The sequence below is a fragment of the Vulpes lagopus genome, chromosome 2 (genome assembly GCF_018345385.1).
Source record: "Vulpes lagopus strain Blue_001 chromosome 2, ASM1834538v1, whole genome shotgun sequence".
Lineage (NCBI taxonomy): Eukaryota > Metazoa > Chordata > Mammalia > Carnivora > Canidae > Vulpes > Vulpes lagopus.
Window position 1 is genome coordinate 105,230,541 of NC_054825.1, and position 21,055 is coordinate 105,251,595.

The following is a 21,055-nucleotide window of genomic DNA, read 5'->3' on the forward strand; positions in this document are numbered from 1 at the left end:
GAGGAGCAAATTGAAGGTTATGTGAGCCCAATGTCACCAATGGGGGGGACAAAAGCAGGGAGAATGGCTGAAGAACCTTTCAACCAGCATTAAATAGAAACAAGACCCCATGCAAAAGACATCCTTGAAAACCATTAAAAACCATAAATAATTGATGGATGATCCTTCAGACATCCCCAACTGATTAAATTTCTTTTGAGTTTTGAAATGAATTGTAAAACTGATAGCTAAGCATTGAGCACATTGAGTTCTCTTAATGTATTTTCAATTAGGATGATGGGCGTTAAACATGGACCTTTATGCCTCTAATCACTGGAGATACTGGATTCATTCTAGAAGAGTTCAAGTTTAGAAGTTTGTGGCTTTTAGAAACATGAGAAGGCCAATTTAATAAAATTTAAAATGTTACATTATCACAATGGCAGAAGGTGCAAAGGTCCATGTGGAACATTTTGTGTGTTCTGAAGTAATGCTGCCAACATACACAAGTCAGGAAAATGATGCCATTTCGTTGTTGTCTTTCCTACAGGCTTTGAACTGCCTGGGCTTCTAATTACCACTACTGCTGACCCTAAAGCACTGGAGGGGAAAGTTAGCTTCTAAATATCCTCCATACTCTTCTAACTGCCATTTGTAAATTCCCTCAGATTGGGGCTCACTTCTGCTTTGCAGAAATTATCTGCTTGGAGCCATGCCTGATTTATAACCCTCTCTGGCAAAAACCTCAGAAAAAAGATATGCTTTTGTCTTAGCCATCAGAGGCAGCAGTAGGGCCCAGTGGAAAGGATCCCCTGGGTGGCATGAGACTCTGGGAGCCACAAGTCCAGCTGACGGACAGCCTCTTGGGACTTTCTTCTCCTGGGTGTGACGCAGTTAAAAAGGAAAAAAAAAAGAGCCACGAGCCAAACAGTTGCCAATGAAATAGGAGAAGGAGCGCTTTCAAGCACACGGGGCTGCTCCTGGACGCTCTGAGCTCACCCATAGCGCAGGGGTGCGCGGTCCAGGTCATGGAGTGACCCTCAACTCGGGTCTACACACGAGAGAAGGAATGGCTCGGGAAGTCAGTCTGAATTGCCTCCAGGAATTGGAACGTGAGGTCATCCTCCAGGTCCTGTACCGAGACCAGGCGGTTCAAAACATCGAGGAGGAAAGGATCCGGTATGTTGTCATCCACACGGGTGCCTGGCTCTGGGGTTGGGCTTTGCCTCCTTGCAGCCCGCTGCCACCTGGCTTGCTGCCACCTGCTTGCTCACCGCTGCTTGCTGACCACTGGGTGTCCTGGCGTCCCCTCTGCAAGTGGCCCTGTGAGGGGTGGGGGCCAGGTAGCCCTGCCCTATAACTCAGCTCCCCACATTAGGGAAAAGGGAGGCTGCTTTTGTCGTTCACTTAAAATAATGCCTTTTGGTGCTAAGTTTGTTGTCTGCTGCTTGTCCCTTTGCTACTTTGTGGGACTAATTCAAAGGAAGATTTTCAGGGGCACGTGGGTGGCTCAGGCTGTGATCCTGGGGTCCCGGGTTGAAGTCCCACATTGGGCTCCCTCCCAGGGAGCCTGCTTCTCCCTCTGCCTCTGTCTCTGCTTCTCTCTCTGTCTGTGTGTCTCTCATGAATAAATAAATAAAAATACTTAAAAAAAAAAAAAGAAAAGAAAAGAAAAGGAAGATTTTCAGGCTTCTACTATGCTTCACAAGGGAAAGACCTCCAGTGATAGGTTGCCTAAATTGTTTTTTTTTTGGGGGGGGGAGGGTCACCAAAGACCCACAGAAATGCCAAGAAAGCAACGTAGAAATAGCAGGTCCACTGCAATCCGTTCCTGTCTTTTCCTTTGTGTGCTTTTGCTTCCAAGTTGGCTTTGAGGGCAGGGGGAGCATAAAATATGAACCTGCTCAGCCTGTTCTCTGACCGATCTGTCAATAGGAAGTTTCTTTCCTTGTCTGTCTAGAAGCCACATGCCATGCGCTATTTGATAATAGTTTATACTTAATAAAGCAGGGCTAGGCCGGATCAAAACTGCTGATGTTAGCGGTCAAGTTTCACCTTTATAAATGGCGATGCCTCGTTTATCGATGTTTGAAAAATAAGTACATGGAATAGGCTTTTTGATTTTGTTTTTAATGACAAAACTCTTTCAGAGTCTGTCAAGAAAAATACATATAAAATAAAATTTGGGGCAACAAAATGGTTGAGGAATGAGAGAAGTTTGTGGGTTATCTGAAAGATACAGTGATTTCTTTTCCTTTTTTTTTTTTTTTTAAGATTTCATTTATTTACTTGAGAGAGAGAGTAAGTGAGCAAGAGAGAGGGAGCACAAGCAGGGGAAGGAGCAGAGGGAGAAGGAGAGGTAGGCTCCCCACTGAGCAGGGCCCACAACGGGTCTCGATCTCAGGACCCCGGGATCATGACCTGAGCTGAAGGCAGATGCTTAACCAACTGAGTGCCCCCAGGCGCCCCTACACTGTTTTTTCTGTCCTCTCCTGTCATTCCAAAGCTCTCTAAATACACTTATACTTTCTTCCACTAAAAAAAATAATACACTGAACAAAATGGATTGTCTTTGATGATTGGAGGCCTTTCAGTGATTTAGAAGCATGATTTTGAATAGAAACAAAGTAATATGGACACTGTGGTAAGGAAATTTTTTTCCAGAGGGAACTGACTAGAGCAAATCCTGTAAGTTGAATGAACATAAATTTGCGTCTCGAGACTGGCTTCTCTCTTCTAAAAATAGTTAGCAGAGATGTTTCAAAAAAGAGTATTCTGGTTAATAATACCTCTTTGGGGTCCAGTGTAAGGTCCCCTGGCACTTGGGGTATTGTCTCGGGGAAATAGGGACTGGAAGTGAACTGACCACCCATTAAAAAAAAAAAATCCAGTAGCAAAAACGTAGCATTAGTTAAATAATTTTTACTGAGACTTAATGACAGCAACAGGTGTGCATATCATTATAGATATTTCCATGCCTTCTATATTAAAATTGATGGCATTTTCTGTGTGTGTTTTGTTTTGTCCTCTCTCTGTTCTTGCTAACCCTTATGATGCTCTTTGGGCATGGAGGGATGAGCCTAGAACAAAACTAGCGGCTAACTTCTCCATGCCAGACACTTTTTAGGCTTTGCCATTTAATCCTCCCAGCATCCCTGGGAGGTAGGCTTTTTTCCATCTCTGTTTCACAGTGGAGAAAAATCTCGGAGCCCCCTTCTGGAGAGATTGCATGAGATTCATAGTCACACAGCCATCCATGTTTTACCCAGGAGTGTTGGATGCCAAAGCCCCTTCTTTATTCATATGCTATGGCGTTGGTGTTGGGGCCTTTGCCATGTAGGAGCATGTCTGGGGTCTGCCCTTCCATTTAGTCATATCTTATTATCTGACTCTTTGGGCCACAGGAAACTGAAAACACACCTGCAGCATCTCCGGTGGAAAGGAGCAAAGAGCGTGAGCCAGGAGTACAGGGAGAACTCCTGTGCACGCTGCCACCAGGAGCTGGGGCTCCTGCTGAACCGCGGGGCCGTGTGCCAGGGCTGCAGCCACCGTGTGTGTTCTGAGTGCCGAGTGTTCCTGAGGAAGACCCTGTGCCTGGAAGTGTACTGTGTGCTTTGAGGACAGGTAAGATTCCTCCCATCGACTCGAGCCTCAGAGATGGTCCCCCACAAACTGCTGACAAAGAGAGCTGTCACTTCTCAAATTCGAGTGATGAATATTGGCAGAGGGCTTAATATGAAGCTCCCTTCTAGACTTGGAAGCTATAGTGATTTAGAAATAAATGTTAGGGCACCTGGGTGGCTCAGTTGATTAAGCATCTGCCTTTGGCTCAGGTAATGATCCCAGGGTCCTGGGATAGAGTCCCCGGTCAGGATCTCTGCTCAGTGGGGAGCCTGCTTCTCCATCTTCCTCTGCTGCTTCCCCTGCTCATGCTCTCTCTCTCTCTCTCTGTCAAGTGAATAAGTAAATATAGAACTTTTTTTTTTTTAAGATAGAACTTTTAAAAAAATAATACGTTTTGGGCAGCCCAGGCAGCTCAGCAGTTTAGCACCACCTTCAGCCCAGGGTGTAATCCTGGGAACTCGAGATTGAGTCCCATGTTGGGCTCTCTGCATGGAGTTTGCTTCTCCCTCTGCCTGTGCCTCTGTCTCTCTTTCTCTCTGTGTCTCTCATGATTAAATAAATAAAATCTTTTTTAAAAAAATAATACATTTAATCACATAAAAAGTTTTTTTTAATTTAAAAAATATTTGTTTGTAATGGCTAAGGACAGGCTAACCCAGAAGTTAAGATTCATTTGGATTTCATAACTAGGTGCCTAAGTTCTCTTAGAGCTTAATTTATCTCATTCGGAGAATGTCAACATAAGGAATATTAGAGTGAGCCTGTGTAGAGCTATTTACTTATTTTTAAAGATTATGTATTTATTTATTGAGCATGAGTAGGGGGAGAGGCAGTGGGAGAGGGAGAGAGAAAGAGAGAGAGAATCCCAAGCATAGTGGAGAGTCCCATGTGGAGCTCGATCCCAGGACCCTGAGATCATGATCAGAACTGAAATCAGAAGTCAGACACTTAACTGACTCAGCCACTCAGGTGCCCTGCATTATTTATTTAAAAAATATTTCATTGAAGTATAATTGACATATGTCATTATATTGGCCTCAGGGGTACAGTATAATGACTTGATATTTGTAAATATTGCAAAGTGATCAGCACATAGATCTTGTTACCATCCTCCTGATTTGTACTTCAGTTCTGAATGATAACCTTGTTGGGTAGAGTATTCTTGGTTGGCAGCTTTTTTTCCGTTCAGCACTTTGGATTCATCATCCCACTCCCCTCTGGCTGCAAATTTCTGATGAAAAATCTGCTGATTATCTTATGGTATGTATGTAGCAAGTTGTTTTTCTCTTGTTGCTTTTAAAATTCTCTTTTTATCTTTAGCTTTTGACATTTAATTAGAATGTGCTTGGTGTGATCTCTTTGGGTTCATCTTACTTGGAATTCTCTGGGCTTCCTGGAACTGGATGTCTGTTTCTCTTCCTAGGTGAGGGCACTTTTCAGCCATTATTTTATTTTGTCAAATAACTTTCTGCTCCTTTCTCTCTCTCTTCTCCTCCTGGCCCTTGTAAGGTAAATGTCATTCCACTTGATGTTGTCCCATTGGCCTGTGAAGCTGTCGTCGTCGTCGTCGTCGTCTTCTTCTTCGTCTTCGTCTTCTTTTTCTTCTTCTTTCTTTCTTCTTTCTTCTTTCTTCTTTCTTCTTTCTTCTTTCTTCTTTCTTCTTCTTCTTCTCCTTCTCCTCCTCCTCCTCCTTTTTCTCCTCCTCCTCCTCCTCCTCCTCCTCCCCTTCTTCTTCTTCTTCTTCTTCTTCTTCTTCTTCTTCTTCTTCTTCTTCTTCTTCTTCTTCTTCTTCTTCTTCTTCTCCCTCCTCCTCCTCCTCCTCCTCCTCCTCCTCCTCTCTTTTTTTGACTTCTTTTTTTCCTTTATGCTGCTCTGTTTGGGTGAGCTCCACTGCCCTGCCTTCCAGATGGCTGATCTGCTTTTCTTCATCTGGTCTGCTGGGGATCCCCTCCATTGTGTGCTTCAGCTCCATGACTAATGCTTGGCACTTGCTGATGTGTTCCATTTCTTTGTTGAAGTTCTCACTGTGCATTCATCTGAGCTTCTCCTGAGTCTGGTCAGCATCTTTGTGACCATTACTTTGATTTCTTTATCAGCTAGATTACTTACCCTGTTAAATTAAGGTATTTTTCTGAGATTTTACCTTGTTCTTTCATTTGGAACATACTTCTCTGTGTCTTCATTTTTGCTTGACTCTCTCTGTTTCTACATGTTAGGCCAAAAAGCAACCTCTCCCCATCTTGAAGGAGTGGCCTCGTGTGGGTGATGAACCTTGTCATTCAACCTCACTCTAGCTCTTTCCAACCTTTGCGATTGCCCAGGAAGCCTGATTTAATCTCTCTCTCTCTCTCTCTCTCTCTCTCTCTCTCAAAGATTTTATTTATTTATTCATGAAAGACACACAGAGAGAGGCAGAGACATGGGCAGAGAGAGAAGCAGGCTCCCCACAGGGAGCCTGATGTGGGACTTGATTCCAGAACCCCAGGATCATGCCCTGAGCCAAAGGCAGATGCTCAGCCACTGAGCCACCCAGGGATCCCTAGCCTGATTTATTCTTGACAGGCCTCTGCTGGGGTGCCAAGACCTGTGGATATTCCAAAGGGAAGGATCTGTTAGAATGTAGTTTAAGGCCGATAGGAAGCTAGACCCATATGCAGCAGCTTTTAAAGTATGCAAATAAACACAGTCCTGTGGGACCACAGTCATAAACTGTTGGCCTCCAGACTAGGAGGCCCAGAGGAGTCCTTTGGGTGAAGGTTGCAAAATACAGGGCTCTAGACAAATGTATAAGCTCCTTCCTGGGAGATTGAGGAGAGTTGAGGCAAGGCCAGGGCTGAGTGCGAGGATTCTGCCTGTGTTCCCTGAGAAACACCTTCATAATCTCTGGTTTTGTGGCAAGCAGGAAGTCTGTCCCTCAGGCAAAAGCTCCAGGTCAAGTAAATAGGACTTCTTCATGGTGAGACTGGGGATGTGCTTCGGTCAGCTGTCTGTGCAGCACCCTGGGGGTTGTACCCTGCCAGGAACTGTCTTTGCAATTATTATAGTCCTGTGGGGCCCAGGAACACAAGCCCCCTGGCCACCAGGGCTAGGTGATCAATGGGTGTCCACTGTTTGGGCTGCAGGCCCCTGCTGGCTTTGCAATGCAGCTGGAGAGTACAGGGATGGGGCATGCCCACCAGCTTTAGAAAGGCAGTGGGCAAATGCCTTGGCTGTGCACGGCCCCTGGCTTTGGTGATGCTGCAGGAGAGTGCTGTCTCTGCATCCCGTCAGCAGCAACAAGGCGGTGGGAGAATGCTGTGACCACTTGTACCCTCCAGCCCCAGGAAGGCACATGCCTGCCAGCTTCAGCAAGGCAGTGGGAAAATATCATGGACCACTCACCCCACTGGCCCTAGCAAGGCAGCAGGAGGGTTCCATGTCTCTGTGTGCCTGCCCATGCCAGTAGGATAGAGGGAGACTGCAGAAATGGTGTTCATCTCTGGAGAGAGTCCCACCTGTCCCCCACCCCTCTGGCAGATGCCTTAAGATTAGCAAATGAATGTCCTTCACGCAGAGTCTAGATGCTTTTCATCTAGGCTCAAGAGTCTAGATTGCTTTTGTCCCGGGTCTCCATGTGAGTGAGACCACATGCTCCTTGGACATAAGTCCCATTGTTCTAAGCCAGACTTTTTTGGGGCACATCTCTCTGGTGCAGGTCCCAAGGGTTAGGGTACCTGGCATGGGGCATAAACCCTTCACTCCTCTGGGAGGAACTGCACTTGTGAAATCCCTCCCTGTTCTGGGTCTCCATGCTGGGGGGTCAGAGGGCTTCTGGCAAGACCATGTCTCTGCCTCTCCTGACCATCTGGGTGTGGTCGTCCATCATTCCTTGTGGAAGGGCAGTTCAGCTGGTTTTCAGTTCTTCTTCAGAGGGAGTTTCTCCATATGAGGCTGCAGATTTGGTGTCGGTGGGAGGAGGTGCATTCAGGGCCCTCCTATGCCACATCATCCCACGCAGCTTTACGTAAGGCTGCTTGGAAAGAGGTAAGCTGACTTGCACTGAATACTCGGATAAAGAAATGAGTGTGCTCTCTATCAGTGCTGGACTGAATCTTCACATATTTCAATCATTTGGTGTTGTGATGTTTTTAAAACAATTTATAACATGGAATTGATATATTGAACTACCCATTTCAAAAATGATAAACAGCATGTTTGGCTTGGGCTCCCACTTTCCAACGCAAGGATGTGCTGGTCATGGATTTCTTGAAAACACAAGAGCGGGTGTTTCTGTTTATTGGGGACAGCGTGCACAAGGGCACTGCAGAACTTAGGGAAAGGGAGGAATGTTCGTCTGGTGTGAGTCTAGGAGAATAGTCAGAGACTTTGGGATTTGAAAACAGCTTCTAAGTGTTGCTGCAGATGTCTGAGCGCCCTTGGACAGAGATCCCGAGAGCCACTCACGTGGTGCGGGTCCACTGGCTGGGCTTCCTCTCCCCCTAAATTGGGAGAGTTGTGTCTTTTTGGCTCCTGACATTAAAGTCCTCAGATTTCCTGCTCCTTTGCAAGGCCTAATTTCAATCCTTCATCCAAGGAGAAGTGAAGTTGTTCAACCAGATTTCTTTGCTCCTGAACAGCACACCTTCTATTTCCACAGCAGCATGTCAAGTCACGCTGACTTCAGAACTAACTCACGTCCCTTTGGTTGGTTGAGGCTTTGTCCTTCAGGCTTTGCTTTTTTCTTTTTCTTTCTTTCTTTCTTTCTTTCTTTCTTTCTTTCTTTCTTTCTTTCTTTCTTTTTTTCTTTTCTTTTCTTTTCTTTTCTTTTCTTTTTTCTTTTCTTTCTTTTTTTTTTTTTTTTTTTTTTTTTTAGAGCTCCATGCTCAATCCCTTGAGAAGGAAAGACAGGGAGTTGCTAAGAGCTGCACCACCACAGGGCTCTTGAGAGAGGAGATAACAATTCCAAATAACATCTAGAAAGGTCTTCAGCTTTTCTTCCCTCCTTTCAATCAACTGTATTCGAACTCTAATAGTAAGCATTGCCTGGTAAGGGGTTAAATGCTTGGCATTTTTTTTATCTTCTAATAGTTTATTGTAAGCTAAAAATCACAACAGGAGGACGGGTGAGGCCGAGGCAGTCTCCCAGGAAGGCGATGCAAGAGGGTATCGTGCCCTGGCTATTATAACTCTACCCTCCAAGTACACACAGTGTGATTTCTAAAATCCCAACTTCCTTGTTTTGAAATAAGGATGCTTTTCAAAATACCAAAGATAATTGCATTATGAGGAGTAAATTGCTTCAGGAAATTGTATGGGGACAGAAGGCAATAATTTATAACAACACATATTCCCTCTCCCCTGTCTTTGCAGCCTCTGTTCCCTGTCTGGTTTGGCCCACTCTGGCCTCCCCCATCCTAGAGAAAAGGCTGGTTAAACTTTAGAATATTTGACAATCATAATTGAGTGAGTCCTGGATGGGGGGTGGGCCTCTCTGGCTTTTCTCTCTCTCTAGCTTTGTCAGCCTCAGATCCAGTCCTTGGGAAGAAGTGGATCCATCGTGGGACCAGGAAGAGGGAAGGAGGTTTTCTAAGTCAGGAAAAGGGGAAGCTGTAGGATAGCAATTTTAAAAAAGCAAAACCCATTGACAGAGCAATCAGAGCAAAAGGCCTGTGGAACGTCCTGGCCTCAGGGGTTGTGTCAAGGTTCCAGGAGACCTATGAGGTTTCTGCTTCAAGGCACATTTTCTCTTGAAGCTGCTAAGAGTCCTTGGGAACTCAGAGGAGGGAGGGCTGAGCTGGCTCTAGGTGACTTTCAAGCATGTGTGTTTGGAGTATTTCCCGAAGAGTCAGGAAGAGAGGGAGACAGACATCAGTTGGGGAAGGAGGATACAGTGTGGGGATGAGCATGTTTCATCTAAACCTTAACGAAACAGTCTTATGCGGGAGGGGCATCTGGGTGGCTCAGTGGTTGAGCATCAGTCTTTGGCTCAGGTCGTGATCCTGGGGTCCTGGGATCGGGGCCCACATCGGGCTCTCTGTCTGTGTCTCTCATAAATAAATATAACTCTTAAAAAAAAAATAAAGTCTTATGGGGCAGCTACAATTATTATCCTAATTTTACAGGGGAGAAACAAGAGGCTAAGAGGCATAAGGTAGTTAGCCCGAGGCCAGTGAGTCAGTTAGACTAGAGCCCTGGTCTTCTGAATCCCACCCCTTCTAGATCTCTGCCCTCTCCCACCTGTGGGGAGAAAAGCCACTCAGAAGACCTTGGATCTCGAACTCATAGGAAACGGGGTGTGAGCATAGGTGCTTCCCCAAAAGAAAGCAGTACCAGAGTATGCCAGTGTTCCATAGGGAGGACCCAGGGGCAGGGAAGGTGAAGGCCACCTATCCCCAGGAAACTCTTTGCAGTGAAGGGGGCAAGAAGTGATAAGGCTGGAGGCAAAAAGAAATTGAGAGCAAAAGAGAAGCAGCAGAAAGACCTCAGAAAACAAAGACATAAAAAAATATAAAAAAATAAAGAGTCTTTATGTTCTGTCTCCCTTTCGATATTTCCTACCCACTTCTTCTCTCCTAACTCTGGGAAATGAACTAGGGGTGGTGGAAGGGGAGGAGGGCGGGGGGTGGGGGTGAATGGGTGACGGGCACTGAAGGGGGCACTTGATGGGATGAGCACTGGGTGTTATTCTATATGTCGGCAAATTGAACACCAATAAAAAATAATTATTAAAAAATAAATAAATAAAAATAAATTAAAAATAAAAAATAAATTAAAAATAAATTAAATTAAAAATATTTTTTTTAAGAAAAGGGCAACCCCGGTGGCCCAGCGGTTTTGCGCCACCTTCAGTGCCGGTGTGCTCCTGGAGACCTGGGATCGAGTCCCACGTCGGGCTCCCTGCATGGAGTCTGCTTCTCCCTCGGCCTGTGTCTCTGCCTCTCCCTCTCTCTCTCTCTCTCTGTGTGTGTCTGTCATGAATAAATAAAATTTTAAAAAGACAAAAAAAAAAAACCTGAAAAGGACTTGGAAGAACAAAGTTGGTTGAAAGTTGCTTCCAGTCATGGGGGGCCCTATGTTGTCCTTAGTGGGAGCCATCAAAAGAGGGTGATTTGGGTGAAGGAAAGAAGACAAAGAGGTATAAATGCATCCTTGCTTCTTTGCTTAATGCCCCCTGCACCCCTGCAGCGTACTGACAATTTCCACGATGAAATGGAACGAGGTAACAACCATGATGAAATGTCAAAGAGACTAAACTTTATACTTGCATCCCTAGAACAGAGATTTTAGAGTTAGGGTTTCATATAGTGGGAGGCAGTACTCTTGATTTCAGGGCTGCTCACATGTCTCGGATGTACTAGGCCTGAGGCTAATGGAGAGAAACTTGAGTGGTTGCAGATTGATATACAGACCTCGGCATTTATTATCACATTCTTAGTTCTCTGGTTGGGATTTGAATTATTGCACAGAGCAGTAAAGGTTAAAATAAAATTTTGGAATTTATTAAAGGGGATTTTTTGTTATTATTGCCCAAATAGATTTTAGATTAGGATTTAGATGCAAAGCTATCGTTACGGGAGGGTGTATCTTTCGCCTTGTGTGAAATAATTTTTGTTGAAAATCAAGTGACATTATGAGACAAGTTTTATAGCAATTTTGTTTTCTCCTTAAAGTAAAACTTCCCAGAGCTTGGAAAATATAATCTTTGAAATTTCAGACTGATAGTCCCAGCATTTTCCTAATCCCATGTTTTGGTAAAATACTGAATCTCCATTTCATATCCACCAAGGCAAATAGTTAATGTATGAGAATGGAATAATTTGCAGTCATTGTTGTAAATACTTCTGCTCTTTAAATGACTAAAAGTTCTAACTCCGCGAAATGTTGAAACCCAAGTGAAAGCTGGGTATGGTATAGGAGAGCTGGCAAGAAAGGATTTTAGCTTGGTGCCAAGGTCAAAGTGACATGTCTTTGCTGCCTATCTTCTATTTCAAAACCTGACTTTTTTTTCTAATCTGATTTTTTAACATTATTGATAGTGACTGTGTTCATGTGCTTCACATGAAAAATATACACGAGTTGACTATATTGAGTCTAATATTTCACATAGTTATACATCTGCACGTTTTCAAGAGATTAGCCACTAAAAACCAATTTTACAAGGGAAAAGCCTTTTGGTCTTTTTTTTTTTTTTTTTTTTTTTATTTGTTTATGATAGTCACAGAGAGAGAGAGAGAGAGGCAGAGACACAGGCGGAGGGAGAAGCAGGCTCCATGCACCGGGAGCCCGACGTGGGATTCAATCCCGGGTCTCCAGGATCGCGCCCTGGGCCAAAGGCAGGCGCCAAACCGCTGCGCCACCCAGGGATCCCCCTTTTGGTCTTTGAAATAAAGTTTTTCTCTTCTTAGTTGTCACCTAGCGATGGCATCTGTTTTGGTCCTCACAGTGTAGCTTGGCTATTTCATGAGGTATATGTACCTTGCTTTCTGTAGGAATATGAAAGATAATAATTGTATGTAGGATCATGACATTCTGTTTTAATCCATTGGCCAAATGGGAGTAATGAACATTTAATATTCTTTGAAGCCTTGTGCTACTAAAACATATAGTAAAAAAGTGGAGATGTATAGAACATTTTGGGGAAAAGTTTATTTTTGAAAAGGTTATTTTGTACTTACTAAAGGGAATGCTTTCACAATAATTTGAATATTATTCCTTTTGTTGAAGCTGAAATTTCTTCTGTGATGAGTACTTGATTAGTTACACAGGCCTTGGCTGTTAAAACCTTTCTTGGAGATAAGTAAGCCTTCTGTAGCATTGATTATCTTGTTCATACTTGATGTTGTCACTGCACTCAGCTCAGCTGAAACTTTTGCCCTGTAGGGAAGGTCAGCACGAGGAGGCTGCTTTCCTGGGCTGGTGCTTGTGTGGGGGTAGTGAGGTCCTGCTTTGGTTAACTGTGAGCTAGAGTTAAGGGTTCTGGAAGATATAGGGATCCCAGACAGGCATGTAGTTCCTTTGAAGTCATGTTTTCATAGGAATTTCCACAATAGCATACCCATGTCCATAGAGCAGACCAAAATGCATTCTGATGCCAAAGAGAAGTCATGTGTGAATTTAGGGGTTTTAGGTGATTCAACTCTGTACTGTTCCCTCACTGCAGATAGTTTAGAATCGATATTTTCATTCAAAGAAAGTTGCCCATGGATTTCTAGCTAATGTTAAAGCTGGCCTCAGTATGTTACACTCTTCTGAAATCCTGTTTTCGAGATGCTTTGGTGATGATGGAATTAGGTGTTGTGATATCTTTGTCAGATTCAAACTTAATTTCTTTAAAAAAAATCATTAAGTTTAACAAAGCTGGGACACCTGGGTGGCTCAGCGGTTGAGCGTCTGTCTTCAGCTCAGGACGTGATCCCATGGTCCGGGGATCAAGTCCCACATCTGGCTCCCTGCATGGAGCGTGCTTCTCCCTCTGCCTCTGTCCCTGCCTCTTTTTCTCTGTGTTTCTCATGAATAAATAAATAAAATCTAAAATAAATAAATAAATAAATAAATAAATTAGCAAAACTGCTTCTTTAGAAGGAAAGAGATGTCTGCCTAATTTTATGTGCTTTGCTATCTGTATGAACAGTACTTCTTTAACTACAGAAATGAAGTCATTGGATAAGAAATCAGTTATTCCTTCCACTTTTATAATTATAAAAACTTGCCAACAAGGCAGTGAAGCTGTTGCCTTGAACAGAATCCTCAAAGCCTAACCTAGATTTTGCCACCTCTGAAACGGTTACTTTGTGTGTAAACCTCCATAATCTAGGGGCGTAAATTTATGTTGCCTTATGCTTGGAAAAGGAGGTATGATGCACATAATCTCCTATGTAACATATAATCTTACATGTTAAATGCATCTGGGTTAATTTTCAGTTTGATTGCGGAAATGTGAGTATTTAAAATGTGAATCTTCTTATAAATGCTGATAGAGGGACACCTGGGTGGCTCACCACCCTGGGTGGCGGTTGGGTGTCTGCCTTTGGCTCAGGGCATGATCCCGGAATGCCTGGATCGAGTCCTGCATTGGGCTCCCTGGGTGGAGCCTGCTTCTCCCTCTGCATATGTCTCTGCCTCTCTCTTTCTGTGTCCGGTGAATAAATAAGATCTTAAAAAATAAATAAATAAATAAATAATATAAAATAAAAAAATAATATAAAATAAAAATAAATGCTGATAGATCCTGGGGCCAATCAGTAGAGCATGTGACTCTCAATCTCAGGATCGTGAGCTCAAGCTCCACATTGGGCCTGAAGCCTACTCAAAATTTAAAAATAAGAAAATGTTAAAATGCTGACAGATCCTAAGAGCTAGTATATTGTAAAACCTTCTGCTACCTGAAATAACAAAATGAAAATATTAATGCTGGGGTTTAAAAAAAAAAGACTTGTTTATTTATTTTAGAGAAAGCATGAGTAGGAGAGGGAGAGGGAGAAAGAGAGAGAATCCCAAGCAGATTCGATGCTGAGCATGGAGCTAGATGTGGGACTCAGTCCCAGGACCCTGAAATCGTGGCCTGAACCAAAATCAAGAGTTGGACACTTAATTAACTGAACCACCCAGCCACCCCTTAATGTTGGTTTTGACAACAACCCTGTAGCTTTCAAATATTAAATAATAAGCCAGTGATCATAGCAGCATTATTATTCATAATAGTCACAAGGTGGAAATAACCAGTGTCCATCAATGGATGAATGGATAAACAAAGTCGTATATACGTGTTATGGAATATTATTCAACTACAAAAAAAGAATGAAATTTTAATACATCCTAAACACAGATAAACTTTACAAATATTATGATAAGTGAAGCCAGAAGGAAAAATGTATGATTCTACTTACAGGAGGTACCCAGAGTAGAGACAGAAATTCATAGAGACAAATGTTTTATAAATGCTATTCATGTCATCATTTTGAAATATTTACATTATTACAAATTATTACTTTTATGTCCTGTGATATCTCTCTCAATAAGTATTTTTGTCATCTGCATAGTTTTATAATTATATTTACAATTATTAAGCCAACTCTAAGTTTTAACACATTCAAGCACTCATTGCCAATCTTTTGAGACCATGATTTCCCAATTTGCAAGTTCTTTATTTTGATTCATTTTTCAATCAGCTGAAGTGCCTCTTGAAGGATTTTTTGCCCTAGAAGAGCATGTGGGTGGCATATGATCTGAGTCATTGCAGATTTGAGGTTGCCCTCTGTAGCCTTCCATCATGAGCTATGACTTCACTGGGTTTTAAAATCTTAGGTCCCACCCTTTTCACTTTCATCTCAAAGCTCCAGAAATGTGTTCTCATTGTCTTTTGGAATTTAATATGACAGAGACATCTGAAGCTATTTTTATTTTTATTTATTTATTGATCATCTGTTTTTTATGTGTTACAAACATTGCGTGTTTTTTTTTTCTGTGTACTTATAATTAAAACCAGTTTCTCATCCATGTCTGGGTATGAGCTCCTCTATGTTGTTTTTATGGAATAAAGTTTCTTTGAGCTGCCTATCCCTTGGATTTGCTTGTTTAAAAAAACTATATATAGTTTTATAGTTTTATATTTATATATAGTATATATACATATATAGTTTAAATATATATATATATATGTATTTTTTTTAGGGGCACCTGGGTGGTACAGTTGGTTAAGTATCCAGCTTCTTCTCAGGTCATGATCTCATGGTCATGGGATTGGCCCTGTATGGGGCTCTGTGCTCAGTGTGGAGTCTGAGACTTTCTCTCTCTTTCCCTCTGCCCCTCCCCATTGAGCGCCCCACGTCTCTCAAATAATAAATAAATCAATTAAAATATTTTTAATTGTGGTAAAATATATATATAACATGAAACTTAATATCTTAGCTATTTTTCAGTCTACAGTTTAGTGGCACTAAGTCTGTTCACATCTTTGTGCAACCATCACCACCATCCATCTCCAGAACTTTTCCATCTCACAAAACTGAAACTTTGTAACTGGGTGATGGGCATTAAGGAGGGCATGGATGGAATGAGCATTAGGTATTGTGTAAGACTAATGAATCACTGAACTCTACCTCTGAAACTAATAATATACTATATGTTAACTAGTTGAATTTAAATTTTAAAAAGTCCTATCAATTCTCAAAAGCAAAAAGCCCTAATCGGGTCCAGCGTTGGGCTCCCTTCATGGAGCCTGCTTCTCCCTCTGCCTGTGTTTCTGCCCCCACCCCCCCCCCCCCGCCTCTCTGTCTCTTATGAACAAATAAATAAAATCTTAAAAAAAAAAAAAAAGCAAAAAGCCCTAAAACTTTATAGCCATTAAACAAAGACTCCCTATTTCTTTCTCCTACTGGAAACCAGCATTCTGTTTTCTTTCTCTATGAATTTGCAGGTTCTAGGTGCACATATAAGTAGAATCATACAGTGTTTGTCTTTTTATGACTGGCTCATTTCACTCATCGAATATCCTCAAGCTTCATCCGTGTTGTAGCTTATTGCAAGTTTCCATCCCTTTTAAGACTTTATATTCCAAGGTGCATATTCCATAGTGTGTATATGTCACATTTTGTTCATTTGTTGATGGACACTTGGGTTTGCTTTTACCTTTTAGCTTTTATGAATGGTGCTGCTGTGAACGTAGGTGTACAAGCATCTCTAGGAGTCTCTACTTTCATTTCTTTTGGAGATACACCCAGGAGTGGAATTACTGGTTCGTAGGGTACTTACATGTTTAATTTTTTTTAATACTATTTCCCATAATAGCTGTACCATTTTATAATCCTACTAACAGTGCATAAGGGTCCTGTTTCTTCACATCTTCATCAACACTTATTATTTTTAGGTTGCTTTGTTTGGTTTTGTTTTTCATAGTAGCCACTCTAATGGGTGTGAGATGAAGGTTTGCTTGGTTTTTGCCTCAGTAACATTTTTTTCAGTCGGGTATGATTACTCTGATCATCTCTTATGCCACTTGCCCTTGCTTCTTGGGAAGTAACATTTATTTATTTATTTTTTTTTGGGGGGGAAGTAACTTTTAATATGTAGGTTGGCTTTGTTCTCTGTTCCTCCAACATCTAATGTCTTTTTCTTTTCATGTTCTGGAAAAGCATGTCTACTGAGCATCACCAGTTCAGCTTTCCAGGCTCTCAATTCTGCTCCTGCTTGTTGGTAAACAGTTTTTGCTCTGCTTTTGTGTTCTTAGTTTCCTAGATTTGTCTTTGTTCTAGTCTGATGTTAAGGTACCTGGGTGGCTCAGTGGTTGAGCATCTACCTTCAGCTCAGGTTGTGATCTGGGGGTCCTGGGACCAAGTCCAGTATCGGGCTCCCTACAGGGAGCCTGCTTCTCCCTCTGCCTATGTCTCTGCTTCTCTGTGTCTCTCATGTATAAATAAATAAAATCTTTTTTTTTTTTTTTTTTTAAGAGAGATTGTTCTAGTCTGATGTCTCTTGGCGTCAGCCTGGTTTGTCGTTCTATCTTCTGGTCTCCTTCTCCTAGAAGCAGGTCTTAAATGTTTTTGAAGTCTAAGTGCTTTCTGGAATGTGCCCTGGTTTTCCCACTGTTGTGTGCTCTGAGAAGTTGTTGGGACTCTGTGTCTCCTGCCGGGTGGCGTTGTGTTGTCAGAAGTTCTCGGTTGTGTCTTCAGGTTGAACAATTACCAATGAGTATGTCTTCCTTGTTTCTCCCCTTCCTGTGGCTCTGTTGGTGGTTGTGGGCCCTTCTTAGATCTCTGGGGAAGATAGGGTGATACACAACATCTAACTCGATTTTTCTTGTCAAGGCCTCAAGCGCAGCTCTGTCCAGCTACAGTGGGATTTTTCTCACTCTTGTCGACTAAGTTAACTGATATCACAAACCAAGAATCACAAACTTGTGACCAACAGGCTGCAGATAGCCCACGGGCCTTGTGTGTTTGGCCTGCATGAAGTCTAACATTGATCATTTTAATGCCTTAAAATGAACCACAGGTTCTCCAGCTCATGACAGTCCCCACCCGACCTTATTGTCTCACACCCAGCTTGCTTCCATCGTTTACGCCTGGTGCCTGAGTCTGTGGCCCCTGCCGCATGTGCTTAGAGAGGCCGACACACATTAGACCATGCACACTGCCCGCAGGATCCCAGCTTATCTCTTCAGTTCTCAGGGTGTTCCCACAGAGCTGAGAATTTTTCTTCATTCACCAATCCACATGTCTTCGCTGGCCCCTACCATGTGCCCTAGGCACACTTGGGGGATGTGAATACAGGACTGAGTATGACGGGGCTCCTGTCTTCTCTCTGAGGTCAAGTGAGAGGGAGGGTTACTAATGTTTTGCAAGAAGTGGTGGTAGCAGCTTGATACAATCATTTCCTTATCTTCATCTTGATTCTCTGAGTCCTCCCCAAGTTACCTAGGATTTAATCACTGTAATCAGTTTTTTTTTCCTATTAAAAGCAGATCAACAGAGCTAGCAGAAAAAAACTCACTGTTTTGCTTTGTAACTAAAAACTATTTTAGATGTAAGATTACTTGAAGTAAAGAAAAAAAAATTCAACTGTATGGTTGCACAAGACTACTTCAGCTGGGAATTACCAAACAGGTGGACAAGCTAGCACAAAGCAGTGAGGTTGCTCAGTTTTACAGTATTTGGCTTCTTCATCTGGACTTTTTGCAGCTTATTCATCTGATGAGCCACCAGGGCCCTCCTGAGGCTTCCTGGCCATCAGGACATTGGGTGGAGAGCAGATCTGCCCAGGGAAATGTGCTTCTGTAGACATTCCCAAAATCCTGACTCTGCAGACCAATTTTCCGCCTCTTCTTGTCCACTGTGTGGTGGAAAATACATTAAGCAACTCTTGGGACATCGTGCTGACTTTTTGAAGAATATTAAGCGTGGATGGGACAGTTAACCATCTGCAGATGCAAGTAATTTAGATGCAAAATAAAGCTGCTTTCCAACAGGCCTGTTTGGCTCACTACTTGCTGATAGTAACAGGTCAAACGATCTTTCTGTTCGGGTCATCCATTCATTGTATCATAGAACATTTGTATACTGGAATTTGCCAAGTGCTTTTCAACAGTCATTTCTTGTTTGCTGATGAAATGATGGTGTTAGCAGAGTTCAAGGCTATGGAAATGGACGCTGGAACCTCCAGAAGGGTAGTTAGTGCTGGCTCTGCACCATGTGCTTGGCATTTATGCCAGTGATCCTCATGCAGAGTCAGGGGCAAGGTCAGACGCCAGCTTCAGCTCTCGTAGTACTGTGGCTTCTGTTGTCTCCACCAACCCTAGGCTTTTGCCTTTGAGATGTATTTGTCAATTGATTGAGCAAGTTTTAAAGAAGTCTTGATTCTGAGGAATGTAAAAGCATTAGCCTATTGCTGAGCTCAGAAAAATGTTCCAAGAAGCTTTCATAGCCAGATTTTGATCAAACATCTGGGAGAAATAATACACACTTCCTCTGGTTACTGTGAGTCAGTCTACCCTGTGTTGGCCCTGACAAGGACGGAGATGTATGGGTTCGCTGTTGCAAGGTCTGCTCGCCTCTTAGACGATAAGAGCAACAAATGGTCCCCTTTTTTTGCATCTTGGGATTGGTGTGGACAGGGAGCATCATGAAGGGTATTTGGGAATTATTGCTTAGGCTGGCCTAAGCAATGGCTAGCCTTGGCTGGCCATAGGGGATTGTGGTTTGACTCACTGCTGGATTCTCAGCTCTGACCTCCTTCAAGTCCGAGCCCTGCCCCATCCCCAGCCCTGTCTGATACGTGGATGCTTTTAGTCCCAAGAGTAACAGGATGCAGAGTGTGACCGGGTAGATTGGCCGAAAGGGTCACTTACCACCAGCAGAAAAGTCCAGAAGTGGAGTTCATTTATTAGATGGAGGTCTCCTGCTTCCAGTTTTGATTTGGCTCCTCAACTCTCCTCATCTCACGGTTAGTTCTGTCCTGCAGGTAAAGATGGAAGAGTTGCCCACAGGCAGGTGTGCAGGTGTGCTCCCTTCCAAGGAGTGTGAATTCACCTCCCGCCCCATTCATCTCTCCACACTTGGCCTGAGCTTTCATCCCGTTTGCCTTCACAGGCCAGAGGGAAGCTTCCTAGGAGCTGAGTTCCCAAAGTGTTTTGTGTTGATTTAGTAGATTAGATTTTCGATTTTATGGTGCAAAATTTCCCTGTCTCTCTACAGACATATCACAGTTGAATATTTTATATATTTTGGCTCTGAATGGCAGCGACTGGTTATCAAAATTCTGTTATCACAATATATAAATGCCCTGTGTGTTTTTCCCTTGTTCTAGTCACTAAGCATTGGGAATCACAATTTATTTACTCATTGTCGAACATAGCAGTTTCTCACCAGATGAAGGGGAGACGCTGGTTGATGTCTTCTGTTACTAGAGCTGCATAGAGAAAGAGGATATTTCTTTTAAAAACGGGTAGTTGAACATATATTTGTGAATTGACTTACATTTACAGCAGTTGTAAGCATTAATTAAGAAAACTGGATTTGAGTTTATATATGGCCTAAAATAACCTTATGGAGAACTTATTTTGATGAATACTTTATAGACGAGAATTTATAAAGTTTTAATTTTTCTTAAAGTCTCAACATCCGGGAATTGGCAAGTTTTGTGGCACATTATTTTAAGGGTGTGAATAACTTGTAACACCTGCGTGTTTATTTATTTATTTATTTTTTACATCCTAATGGATGTCAACAATTCTACATTTCCAAGGTTTTTTGAAGTTGAGGGTGGCTTCTCCAGAAATTTGGGAATTGTCAAGAGCACAAGGTATTTTGGGATTTGGCTTCCAGTAATGAGCAAACAAAGGCCCTGTTCCTCACATGACCAAGCCTGGAGGAGATGCAGGGATGCAGATGAGCCCTAGCAGCAGCTGCATGAAGAGGTCATTTCTCAGGTGGTCCACTTGGACCCAGGTTCCGGATCACCATGAAGCACACTTCAGGTCCTTCCAGGAAACTTCTCAGCTAGTCTGTTAGTTCTTAGTAAACCTTGTGGTTAACACAAACTAACCTTAACATATCCTAGGGACGATCTCCCCCTAGCTAAATAGACAGCATCGGGTTTTTTGTTGACTATCCTTCCTGCCATTATTTACTGCCATAGACATAATTAATTGATCATTTTGATGGTAATTCTGTCTCTCCTTATATATTTATTCAGAAAACACTTATGTACATACTATGTGTTGATCACACACCTACGTTAGTATGTATACATCGTATGTACCTGTTACATATAGGGTAAAATGGACCCAAGCAGAGACTCCCAGCTTTGCTGCTAACTGGTCGGATCACTTAACCTCTATAGGAGGTCTGTAAAGTAGGGGATGGGGCCAGAAATTTGAACACTGAGGACGCTTGCAAGACTAATCTTATGGGATACTATGTACCTACCTCTTATGAGCCAAATACAGCACCAACCACGTCTCTATCTGAGGCTCCCTTTC

At 42.7% G+C, this 21,055-nt stretch overlaps 1 protein-coding gene across 1 annotated transcript in view; it reads left to right on the forward strand.

Annotated features, from left to right (window-relative positions):
* SYTL3 (synaptotagmin like 3) overlaps nucleotides 1-21,055 on the forward strand; it is an 84,458-nt gene that overhangs the window by 9,076 nt on the left and 54,327 nt on the right. Inside the window, 3 exon segments of the mRNA XM_041740826.1 lie at nucleotides 530-1,158; nucleotides 3,384-3,570; nucleotides 3,572-3,603. Of these exon segments, the coding sequence (XP_041596760.1) occupies nucleotides 1,049-1,158; nucleotides 3,384-3,570; nucleotides 3,572-3,603 (329 nt within the window). The 5' untranslated portion in view covers nucleotides 530-1,048.